Below are 13,043 nucleotides of genomic sequence, written 5' to 3'. Positions count from 1 at the left end.
TATTCTGACCAAAAACACCGACTTCGCATCTAAAATCTATTAAATATCACTAGCACAAAATTAACAACTTTATCACAGCAGTGTTGCCGCTCCTCTCTTCATATTTCACTACACAAAAAGGATATCTTATAGCCCACAAAATCAATTCGTCGCTGTTGTGCTATCTTATGTCTTTTTGGGGTAAACTGAGTTAGATATGCCACATTACTTGTCTAAAAAATCTTTACAAAGTGGCCAGAATTTTGTCATTCTGCTTCGTTACTGCGATATAGCGAGAAACGTGCTAAGAAATTGTTAGTTTTTTGCTTCATATGACTGTATCTGGGGATTGGCTCTGGTTATCTTCATGTATTAGATGCTTAATTGTGTAAAACTATCTGAGAACCATAATAGTATAATAATTTTCAAAATAAAAGAAATGGATGGTGAGAAAAATGCAGTTTAGGTTTTAAACAGGAAATATAGCATATTTGGCAACACTGCAACCAAAAATTACAATTTTTCTAGATTCATTGACTCATTTCCTTCAAAATGCATCTCACCGATTGTTTATAGACCAAATTAAGCCAAATATATGAATAAAAGTTAATAATTGATGCATGATTTTTGTTTTAGTGTTTCGGATTCTCCTCGTCAGTAACTAGCATCAACTGGGTGTCTAGTTAGACGATGTATCTAAACTAGTATCCAAATTAGTGCTAATTGTTTAGTGTTAGACACTAAAATCGAAAAATACGTCTTGCGTGAACACTAAACAACTGGCTTATACCGAATGATGTCTCGACAGTAAGCACAGAAGTTCTGTTTGCCGACGAGGAATATGAACCGAATAATTGATGCTTTATTTGTATGGAAAATTTTCCATGCACGATTATGACACGCCATACAAATTTTGTCATCATTACACACCTATGATACGTGTGAGTGCGACTTTTGTTTACACATTTAGTAAAAACTTGCAATATAGTTAACCGATTTTCGTAATATTTGAGAGATTAATACATAATTGATAGAAGCATCAATTTTTTTCTGAATTGTTTCTACCATTTATAAGTTTCATGATGTTCAATCTCAAACATTAAAAATCGTTTTTCTCGAAATGTGCTGAATAGCGCTTGTCATAAGATAGCACAACAGCGACGAATTGCAGCTGTGACACAAATTCGCTGTGTCTAATTATTATTTCAAAAAAATGCCCTTTTTAAGAAACTGGGTACTAAATCATCATTATATTTGAAATTGTAGATATATCTTATATTTGGTAGCTTGGCCGTCAGTTGTGAGGGGGTTCTGTCAAATACAGTAATGTTTCGATTATATCGCAATGCAACAACCCAGGATGTTGCATAGGAGGTTTATAAAATCTTTTCGCTAACGGTTTGCTAATTTTCTTCTATTTCGACCGAAATCACACTTACAACAGCGAAACCTGATGGATGTAAACAATACCGTTGAAAGGGAAACGAGTTTTTCATCATTGCGGTCAAGTAGGGTAGACGAGCCTTTATTCATCTCATTATTCAGGATGTCACTCTATTTCGTTGATAACTCGACTTAGGGCCGATTTCTTCACCAGGTTTAAACGTGCTGGTAAACCCTGTTTAAATGTTAAGCGAGGGTGAAGAAATCAGCCCTCAGAGTTATTGGATTGAGTTTAAATAGGTATCATTATCTTTGCTTTGTTCCTAAGAAGCAGTACAGTTAAAATTTTAGCCTGGAAAATGTAAAATGTTTACGTTTGAGCGATGCGAAAAGTCGAGTACAACGTACCCTTGTTCATCCTACTATTTGAGATAAATGTACCGTCTTTACGCATGGGCACACTGGGCAAGGGCCAGGGGCCTCGGGCTTTTAGGGTCCACCTTAACCCATGCGACGTTTTAATAGCATCAGTCAAGCGAAGCGATGGTAGCGGCAGGAAACGAGGTACTGCATGACCAGGCTGGTATTGGACTAATTGAAATGTCAACCCAACATTTCGATTCAAGTTTCAATTCATTTTGAACAAAAACAATGAAATGTTTGCTACAAGGTATAGAAAGTTTGAGAGGCACCAACCAGGAGCGGCAACCAACAAGGTGGCAAAATTTGCACAAGAAAGCTGTACAGAAAGTGGAAGAAGCAGATGTCGAAATTCGGTACATAATCCTTGTTTGGCAAGCGATCCGCACATGTGGCAAATTTTCATTTCTTCATCACATCGGAGATTTCACACTTAATTTTTTCTGCCGAATCTCAGCTTTTTTCGCATCTTTTGCCGAAATCTTAACAGCTGAGATCTCAGTAAACAATTTTATTTGCCGAGATCTTAGTAAAAGTGACGATTGATAGCTGATACTCGCAAAATATTTTGCAAAAATCAGCAAACAAATCTCACTTTGCTGAGATACCAGTTTCTAAATTTGCTGACTACACGGCTGTTGGAAAAATGCCTATGCGAATTGAGTGTGTATGAATGGACAAATCTACATGAAAACCTCAAAAAATTAATCCTGGACTTCTTTAGGCCTCAATATATTTTTACGGCCAAATTAGGCATTTTCCACTATGCCGTTGTAGTCTGGTACAGTACCAATGATGTTATTTTTGTACGACAATCCGCCTTATCAAAAATATTTCAGGCAGTCAGAATCAGGAATCAGAATGTACTGGCTTAAAAGGAACGTACCCCGTAGGTAGTCGAGAATTTCTGCCTCACGGCAGCGTGCATTCGATGTGTTTCCTATTTGGACTGTTTTACAAGACTGGTATTGAAATGATTTTTTTAACTCAAATTTTTATTCATTTATGTTTGAGTTTACATTTTGTATAATATTGAAGTCGAAGTGATATAGCATATGCTTTTCGTCTTTGATGAGCTTCGTTGGTTGATGGTTTCATTTCTGATTATGAATGAACTCCTAAAAGTTGTGTTAGTGAAATGAATTGCTCATATTGATAGGTTCGAGTAATTTCGAGGTTTTGCTATGTTTATTTGTTTACGTAACAATGAAAGTATTAAACATTTGTACTTTCGAAAGGTGAAAAGTCTAATTAATGTTATTATTATTTTTCCTTCGTTCTCTTTCTGCACTGAGTGCCTATCACCGACACCAGAGAAGCGACTCTACCATCAAAACCCTAGACTTGCCACTTAACTACTGGCGCCGTCTTTGAGATACTAATTTATTAAATATGAAAATATTAATACCGTTCAATATAAATAAAAACACAAAACTTCTGTCAGAATTAATAACAAAAATCTACTTCACCAACAAGTTGTGCATAAAGAGCCACTATTTCAAAGAATCGTTCTATTCCTGCAGCTAAAAATGCAAATATCTAAAATGAATGAACCTCGAATCGCGCCATTAGATTCGACATAATATCTATTGATTTCAATGGCAGCAATATTCAATATTGTTATCTATAAATGTAGTTGAATTATGATTAAAAAGATGTGGCTTTTTTATAAAGCTGGCAATTGACTTTATCCAGCTTCATCATATCAGGAACAGTAAGAAATTGAGAAGAACATTGTACGAATCAATGTAACTTTTGTAAATCACGTTGTCGTCATCTATCAATAAGTTGGAATTTATTGGCATATTGCTAAATATTTTTCCTAGATTGTCATAGTGTAAGTACAATTATTGAATGAATCGTCGACATTGTAGTGTTGACGTTTAACCCGCCTTACTCCATCATTCCTCATTATTGACGGAGGCACTCTTCAGCCTCAAACATCGTCTTAGACCAATGAAGGTCAGATTATGTCATATGGAGAGGAAATAGCGCAGCTAGTAAGTCCATTACACTGTACGCAGCTCTTCTGAGTTCGAACTCCCACAACCGCATATAGTGTGTTAGGTCCTTTGCCACTTTCGGTCAGATCCGTCAGAAATGCTAATATCTTTTTAAGATCTATCAAAATCATCTTCCGTTTTTCGACGGTACCTGGACATTTACAATGCCATCTATTATGATGGAAACATTATTTTTTCCATATATTTTGGTTCCTGCAGTATTTCCAATAGTTTCACATGGTTGAATGTTTTGGCTTAAATTTTAAAAATACATATTAAAATGGCGTAGATGGTTCCCTGATGCTGGGGATCATTTTTAGATCATCCTACTCTACAGCAGTTTGTACCTGTTTAATTATAGAGGCTCCTCTGTTATACCCAGGGGCCCGAGGCGTCTTAAGGCGGCTCTGGAGCTGATGCATTGAATAGAGATAGCAGACATTGCTCTAACTAATGCGTTCAAATGGGTGAGATGAATAGAGGAGCTAAGATGAATACCTATGAAAAAAGTTACGCAAAGTTTTTCAGACTCTACTAATTTTATAACAACATGCACTTGTCTTAGTATGTGACTTCCAGAAGCAAAGCTATGAATGCATATAAGTTCCATAACGAAAAACAGCAATCGTATAAAAATGCTGCTCAAGATTTACATTTTCATTGTGACTTGTGGATGGGACAAACATTTTTTCGGTGTTTTTGTTTTTTTCTAAACGAACTCACTTCTAACAAAAATTCATATCGTGTTCTTACGCTTTTATAGGCAGTATATAGGAAAGAAACAATTGATGTTATAAGAGAAAATTTTAATCAATTATTTAGTAATTATGTTTTTCGTTTCTTACAGAGGCAACAAATACTTACAAAAGTCGAGCGTCAGTCGAGTATGCGCCGTAGGAGGGTTTTTCATATCTATTCCTATTTTTTTAACAGGTAATCTAGAAATTTAGCAGAAATGAAATTTTGCGAATCTAATGCAAAGCATTTTGTCATTTTAGGAATCATTTTATACACCTTTACGCAGTTTCATTCAACACCAGCGATAGTAACAAGCATACTGATCGGCGTGGGAATCGTATTCTGTGGCGGAGCCATGGTCCATAACGTATTCGTGTGGCAAAGAGAGAAAACCATTAGCGTGCGGCAGGCACCACTAAATTTGAACTTGACGCTATCTCCTCAGATAAGTGCAATTTCTCACCCAGCGCAGTACCTAAACCAAAACGGGCACGCGACACATCTGAGTTTGAACCATTGCCACCCGAACCATAATCACACCCCCGTCACACAACTGACCCCGGTTACACCACTGTCGGGCAATCATTCTCACATCAGTTTCAATCATTCGTACATACCCACGTATGGGGGCATACGGGCAGCAACAGCGACACCACCAACACCTAAAGTGAGTGCTTTGCTTGGTCGAGATGCGACCGGATCCGTCAGTCCTGGCATGCCACCTAACATGAACTCGGCCACACTTGATATCAGCAACGTGACCGCCACAAATTCCCCTCATGAACTATCGACGCTTGTGTGAGATAATTATTTACATTGTTTTTGTCGTTCCTTAGAAAACAGTGAATTCGCATGCAATCAGCGTAAAGGTGACTACAAGGTATATGTCCTTTCACTGCATCCGCATTATGCTCACAAGCGAATTATCGCGCAATTAGAATGAGCCATTTAAAGAAGGATTGCATCCTTATAGTGCGTTGCGTTGTTGTATTTCGACGAGTGATAGAGATACATGACTGAATATACTACCGTTCTACGCTTAAGTTTTCCAGTAGTTTATTACCGTTCTACGCTTAAGTTTTCCAGTTCGTACTCATCTATCTTATAAAAAGAGCATACAACAATATGTTTGGGAAATGCGCTTAGAGCCGTTCCAGAAGAAGGAAAGGGAGCATCCTTTTGAACGTTTCTCTGCCATTCTCCTCGCTTCCGGTTCGATCAGGAGGACATTTCCGAAAGCACCTAAAAAGTGTTGTCGTGCTACTTGACTTTTACTGTAGAGTAGATATAGAAAATTTGACGTTGTACGTTTGAACTGTAGAATACAATAGGGTCCGTTCTTTCTAGTATAAATGTGGCCTTGGAAATTCGTTGATCTTAATGTACAAAGTATTGATTTAGGACGTCGTTAATGATGACGTATGGATGTACAGTTCCATTGTAAAATTGCATTTTTTATTTATTTATTACAGTAATTTTATTTGTTTTGTGTTCTAGACTAAGCTTTTAATTTGATGGCTGGCAGTATGAAGATTTTAGTTGTTAAACCAAGGGTTAAATGTACATTGTTTGAAAGGACCGAAATAAATGTTTTGTCAAGTATTAACATGTTAATCTGTAATTGATTTGGACCAACATTTGATCATTACTATCCCAATTATTTTATTTTGCTGATTTCAATTTATTCATGTTTTCGGTATTGTTGTTACGTCTTGGGGTCGGTTTTAAGTTTATTTTATTTTTGAGCATGCCCTCGATGAATATATTTTTTGGCAGAACACTTTTGAATGTCTTCACAATTTTACCACAGAGAACAGACATATAAGCTAGAATAAACTTTCCCGAAAAACCTGTGTAAACATTCAAATGAAAATACGTTGAAAGTTACCATCGCATACAGGTTCGTATGCATGAATCACCATTGTATTCAAGTTTGCACACAAGTCCCTTATAGAGATTGCTTGCCGATCGTTGCGTCGGCCAGTGGCAAGTTGCTACTTGCTGTTATCATTTCAAAACGACAGTTTCATTTCTTACACAAGTTGAAAACTTTACTTGTATGTCTGTTCTCAGTAATTTTACTGAATAAATTTAAAAACTCTAACTCTAACTTATTAATATTCTGATTTTGTTCAAACTAGTGACTTCTGCTGCATTCATATTAGTCGTGGGAGAATCTGGAAATGGTAAAATCGTTTTAAACTAAATTATTGCAGCTATCTCAAATACCGGTTTGTGAAACCGCAAGACCCGTGTGCAAGGACTTAGCCAGGGCCGGCGAAACAATTTTTCCTGAGTAAGCAGTAAGATTCGGAGTTACTGGTAGTTCAGACAGGATGTATGTAAGTAAAAGTAAAATTTCCGGATAATACCGGGTGGCACTTTGTTAACGGGCTACACGTGCTCTGCGAAAATGTTTGTTGATTACTGATACTACAAATGTTCCACAGCTAAGTGCCAATTACTCTATTCTTTAAATTTCGTTGCATTAATTTTGTGTTTCCTCCGACAAAACCTTCTTTGCGCGGGTACTGAAGCCTGCATGATAGTGTTGACTAATGGGAAGGTATCTCCGACAACAGACAGCCCCTCTGTCTCGATGGCAAAATAATGCCGATAAATCCTTTTTTTTCGATATAAATTAAATTCATCTAATGCACCAGGCCCCTGGAAGGGCTATTTATGGACTGAAAATAACCCATTTAACATCATCGATATATCGCTAAACTAACTAAACAACACTCGGTCGTGAACGAAGACGTATCTTTTCTACATACCCGCCTAAGAAGTACAGATTGGTGGTGTAGTCTCCGACAGGGGCCTTAATTGCGAAATATGGGATTGGCTCCTTCCAGAACCCTTTGCTTCAGTCAGTGAATATTCTGGTTTGCAAGCAAATGCGTTCAGCATAAATCGAGGAGTATATATATTTTCAATCTGTCACATGTCGAGCCTTTCCCGGGTCTACTCTTCCAAACTTTGTTCTTTTGAACGGGGCTCGTCTACCTGTTCGCCGTTTTGGGCATCAGAGCATGCCGTCATTGCGAACAATTGGGCTATACAGCTATTCAATGTAAAAACGTAAAGACCACGACTATTTTATACACTCCCTTGTCCATTAAAGAGCGAGAGTCTGGCAATCTAATTGAGGCAACACGTTCTAATGTGCGTATAAATTTTCGGAAAAAGAAAATCATTTCCTCTCCTAAGCTGGCCTGAGAGTGCCCTTTGATGGGTGTTATTACAAAACAAGAATTTTCTCATGGGACATCAAAAACCCCAAATGTCCCTATATTTCATTCCCACGACTTATCAGGTTTAATACGAAGTATTTGGTTAACTCCGACGTAGATCTTCCGCAATTTTAATATTATTCACCAGGGCCAAGTTAATCCTCGGCACCAGATATTGAAGTTGTCGGTTGTCAAGTCCGAATCAAAAGCAGACATTGTTCCCCTATACATCGCACCTCAGCTGGTTCAAGAAGACTTCAACTCCCACGGTATGCCATAGAGTTGTCTTCACGTTGATAACCGATCTATCATACTGCATTAATAATTTCAATATGATCATAACTACTCCACCACCGCGGCCAAGCGCGTTGGATTTATCATTGTACTCGACCTCAATTAGTGTTCCAATTGATTCGAGCAGCTATGCGTCCACTATATCCGAAACAATCGAATCAAAACAGGAAATTCCTCCGGTGGAAGCATACAAGGTTTAAACTGAATTGGTTATCGACACTGCAATTAAGAGTCAGACGAAACGAGATACGGCGCAAACAGCAGTGGGTGGTCTCCCACATCGTTGTGGTTAGAGAGTACTGAGAATTGTACGCAAAAAGGTCCTATTAGGACTTTTTGAATGTCTGATCGCCCGATTTTTTTTCCCGAATATACGCTACGTTAGAAACGCAAATGAAAAACTTGATGAATGCTGAAAACATAGCTTTCTGAAAACACCGGTTTGTCGACGGGTTAACGAGAGAAACAATGTTTCAACTGGTGGCTAGGTCCTACGATGTGTATTCTATTCAACCGTTGATCGGAATACACGGAACGAAGAATCCTTTTTCGGCAACAAAAGCATTCCATATAGATCTACACTCAAACAATTGATGTTTCGTGATGAAATAATAGGGTAATTTCGGGAGACATGCCGCACATTTCTAAAAATCAATCCTGCATCAAAGTAAACCATACAATATTTGATGAAAACATTTTTATCAATTGCGACAAGTATCCTAAATACACTGAAATGGTTATTGTCATGAAAAAACCTGTTTTAATCCACCTAGCGGTGCAATTGTGCCTTTCTCATTTCTCTAAACTATGGCACGGAGGCTTTTTATGTTCAACATAATTGTGGAAATGTCCATTACATTCTTAGTACACTTTGCACTTATACACAATGGCATGCCAGCCACGAACTTGATGAGCTACGTGTCGACGGTGAAACACTTGAAACAAAAAAATATCATACTCCATTAGCCTAATCAGCATTAGATCAATGTTATCTGCTTGCTAACTCATTTTGTCATGCGGGGCTGGGTATGTGAAGAGGGCGAAAGTCCCATGAACGAACGACTCCCCAGCTTTAATAGGGCGCTTGCAGAGCGCATATGTATTGGTGAGCCGTTGGGCAGGCAAAAATGACAATTGCATACAATGTATATGGAGCGGATAGATTTATTTTTTTTTTAAATAATTAATTCACAATATTTAGAGCAAATATGAGAAAATGTAATGTATTATAGAAATCACAATTAAACATTCATTGCGTAACATAATGTTTTCTATCGTTTGAACCAGATACGCGTACAAAATAAATAAAGCATTGTCAAAGTTATGCTTCATACCCATGGAAACAACAATCATTCCAAAAGATTTTCGCCCAAAAATATTTCTTATTTCAAATTTGTGAAATATCTTGTGCATCGAGAGTTTATGCATACAAAAAGCTTCTAGACTTGAAACTTTTTAAGGCATATACAAATTAAGGGTGGTAAGGATTTCAGTATAGAGAAAACACATTTCGCGATTTTTTTCAAACTTTGCATACACATTCTATGTAAAAAATACCTGACCCCTACGTTGAGTTTTCGAGATACTTTTTCAAAAATTTTGATCGATTCGCTTCAACTAGATTTCTAGAAAAATCGCAAAAAGGTGTACTTTTCATGCTGAAACTCTTTAACCGTCCTCCCACCCCCTGATGCAAGTTTTAAACATGTTGAATTTGGCTTTCTTATCATAAATATTAGGGTGAAATTTTGTGCTATTTCAATACACATTTGTAAAATGTAATTTGTAAAAAATATAAGTTTTATTTTTATTAGGTGAACAAATATGATATCTGAAGTGAGTGTCAGTAGATTCCACAGGAGCACACCAAATATTTCTTACGTTTACATGCTTGGGTTTGGAAAATTTGATTTGATACCAAGTCGGTCTACTTCAGTGCATTTAGTATTGTACATTTCCGTATGATTGAACCGAGCTGTTCTGGACAATTATTCGCCTGCGGAAATCGAAACCATACTTCCTCATCACGATCGTCCTTTTTGCAACCATTAACTACACACGTTCTAAACACGGGTTTATATGTGAAAATCTTCAAATAATCCTTTGTGTTTATTGGCATATAATACCAGATTATTATTATGAAACTGGGTGGACTTATTGTTGAGAAGAATATCATTTTGCTCGAACTATTAACTTGCTGCATGGAACATCAACATGCAATGTGTGCCCAACAGATGCTTTGACTGTGTGTGTAGCAAGAGCCCTATTGGTATGCTTTGTGATACAGTGGTGGTTTAAAGATGATGGGGTTGAAAGGGAGGGGTATGAGGGCTGGATGGGGTGGTGGTCTGAGGGGTGATTTAAGGAGATTTTTAAAGGAGGGGCGCGAACAGTAGAGGGGGGGGGGTGTAACCCCTCTCCGTAAACCATCAACTACGCCCCTGTTAAAATCAAGAAACCCTAAACGAGTCGAAAAAAAAATTTGGCCGGGATTAGGTTGACGTTTTTCAGAGTGATTGCATAACCTTTCTATATGAGAAAGGCAAAAATGTGCCAAAATCCAAAAAAGTGAATCGTAGTCAAATTTTTTTTTCGAGTTTGCATCAAATCTCGACGTTTCATGCACCTTGAACACATTTAGCATCAAAAATAAAAATTCTATTTTTAATTTTTCCTATAGTTTATATGAGAAATTTCTGTGTGGCCGCACTCTGAAACCCGTAATTCCGGAACCAGAATTCCGATCGATCCAAAATTCAATAGCAGCCGATGGGAAGGTTGCACCTTTCATTTGAGACTAAGTTTGGGCAAATCGGTTCAGCCATCTCTGAGAAAAATGAGTGACATTATTTGACACATACGCACATACATACACACACACATACACACACACATACACACACATACATACATACACACACACTTACAGACTTTTTCCGATCTCGACGAACTGAGTCGAATGGGATATGACACTCGGCCCTCCAGGCCGGGATTAGTTTGACGTTTTTCAGAGTGATTGCATAACCTTTCTATATGAGAAAGGCAAAAATCATCAAAGTTCCACGAACATTTTTAGAAACAAAGGTCAATTAGGGAGAGATGCCGCATGTGCGGGTGAGACGCTGCACCGTGGTCCCATACTAAAAAGTGGTGAACAAAATTATTGTTAGCTCTCGTTGTTGTTTTCGTGATGAGGTGTCTTCCGCTATGTTTCAAGAAGCTTCATTACACCTATAAATCATCACTTAGGTTCATTCATGAAAGCTTCATTTTGAATAAGAGCATAGCATTAATTCGCCGAAATTTTCGTTTTTATCCCAAAATCGGCACCAATACAAATCAATGCGTTCACGAAAGTTAATGCCTGAAACTTTAAATAATAAACCGAAAGAACCAATACTTAAATACATATTGCCTGTTTAAATATATAGATAAATTGACTCATAATCCTATATGTTGTGGTGCTAAGTCTGCTGGTTTGTGGATCTACCTTTTTAGAAACCTATACATGACGCAAATGTTTATTTAATGCCATTCCGCTGTGAAAAATATCCATTTCAGCTACGCATCCTTCGCCGTCGAGTGCGGCTCACACCCGCAATTTTGATGCGGCATCTCTCCCCATTGTAAGGGAGAGATGCCACACGATGACATTTTCCACTGAAATTATAGATGACCGTGTTCATGATTCGGAATGCCTTCTAAAAGGTACTAATTTTTCAACTGATGCATGATTTACCAAAAAAAAATCGAACTATTAAAAAACCGAAATTGTATTGTGGTACTGAAAAATTTTCGGCACTCCGAGATGCAACTGGAAGCACATAATCAATTAAAATATTTTTGTGAGTTACGAATAAGGATTATTTTACATCTCCAGTGTTGTAATTATTCGAACGACAAACTCACAATATCATATTACCGTACAAAAGTGACCCTATATACGTAACCATCATTGGGGCCAAGGGATCTGTTGGTGACGGTACAACAAATAAACAAATAGACAGTAGTGGTGAGGGTGATCAGAAGAGATGACGTGCTGCATACATTCTCCCCACAAAACTGATGGTTTTATATTTACTCATCAACGACCATGTCCACATCGTTACAGTTCCAAGGATGCTCTCCATTCGATAGAGCATGGAAAGCACTCCCTGCATTTTCTGGGGAAAACATGAGAGTTCCTTAGTTCTTCATCTGAAAAATCATATCAGATTACCTTAGTTTGAATTCTTTTGCCTTCACTGATAATATAAATTCTTAAATATAACGAAATCGAGCATGCAATGCACGAATTCATTCGTCGTTTTCTGCAACGAAGTCTTTTCGTGCATTGTAAATAGTAGGTTTCGTTCATTTCATGAACAAGAATAGCCGCTTGCTGAACGTAAGCTTTCGTAAATTTTACACATTTAATGTACACTGCACGAATGTTATCGTTGATAACGACTTTATTTTTCGTGAATTAAACGAAATGATTTGTTTATTTGAATAAACGTTTGTGTATATTACGAACGATTTCATTGCTCGCACGAATTTATTTCGTTCATCTTAGAAAACTTTGCGTATTTATTAGCCTGTTGTTGTTTTCAGTCGATCTTTTGGGATCGATGTTTAACAACATCGATTTTTTTATTTAAAAAAATCGATGTGGCCAAATCGATTTTATTGTGGTACGAAGAAACGGCCGGTTGATGAACGAAAGCTTTCGTAAATTTTACTTATTTAGTTTACATTGCACGAATGTTATCGTTGATAATGACATTATTTTTCGTGAATAAAATTAAATGTTTTGTTTATTTTAATAAACGTTTACGTATATTACGATTATTGCTCACACGAATTTATTTCGTTCATCTTAGGAAAGTTTTCGTATTTATTAGCATATTAATTTTTCAATCCATAAGTTAAGATCGATGTTTAACAACGGCGATTTTTTAAATAACTAAAAGGATCGATCTGGAAAAATCGATTTTATTTCAACCTGCTCACC

The 13,043-nt window shown here is 37.2% G+C and overlaps 1 protein-coding gene across 4 annotated transcripts in view; it reads left to right on the top strand.

Moving 5' to 3' along the window:
* Positions 1-6,117, top strand: part of LOC131683355 (uncharacterized) — a 67,588-nt gene extending 61,471 nt beyond the window's left edge. For all 4 annotated transcript variants that reach the window (XM_058965267.1, XM_058965266.1, XM_058965265.1 and 1 more), the window contains 2 exons: positions 4,633-4,718; positions 4,784-6,117. In XM_058965267.1, coding sequence (XP_058821250.1) covers positions 4,633-4,718; positions 4,784-5,325 — 628 coding nt within the window. In that variant the 3' untranslated portion in view covers positions 5,326-6,117. The remainder of the gene's footprint in view (positions 1-4,632; positions 4,719-4,783) is intronic.
* The last annotated feature ends 6,926 nt before the right edge of the window (positions 6,118-13,043 follow it).

The sequence above is a fragment of the Topomyia yanbarensis genome, chromosome 2 (assembly GCF_030247195.1).
Source record: "Topomyia yanbarensis strain Yona2022 chromosome 2, ASM3024719v1, whole genome shotgun sequence".
NCBI classification, from domain to species: domain Eukaryota; kingdom Metazoa; phylum Arthropoda; class Insecta; order Diptera; family Culicidae; genus Topomyia; species Topomyia yanbarensis.
The sequence above is the reverse complement of the archived record's forward strand: the minus strand, read 5'-3'. Positions and strand labels throughout refer to the sequence as shown.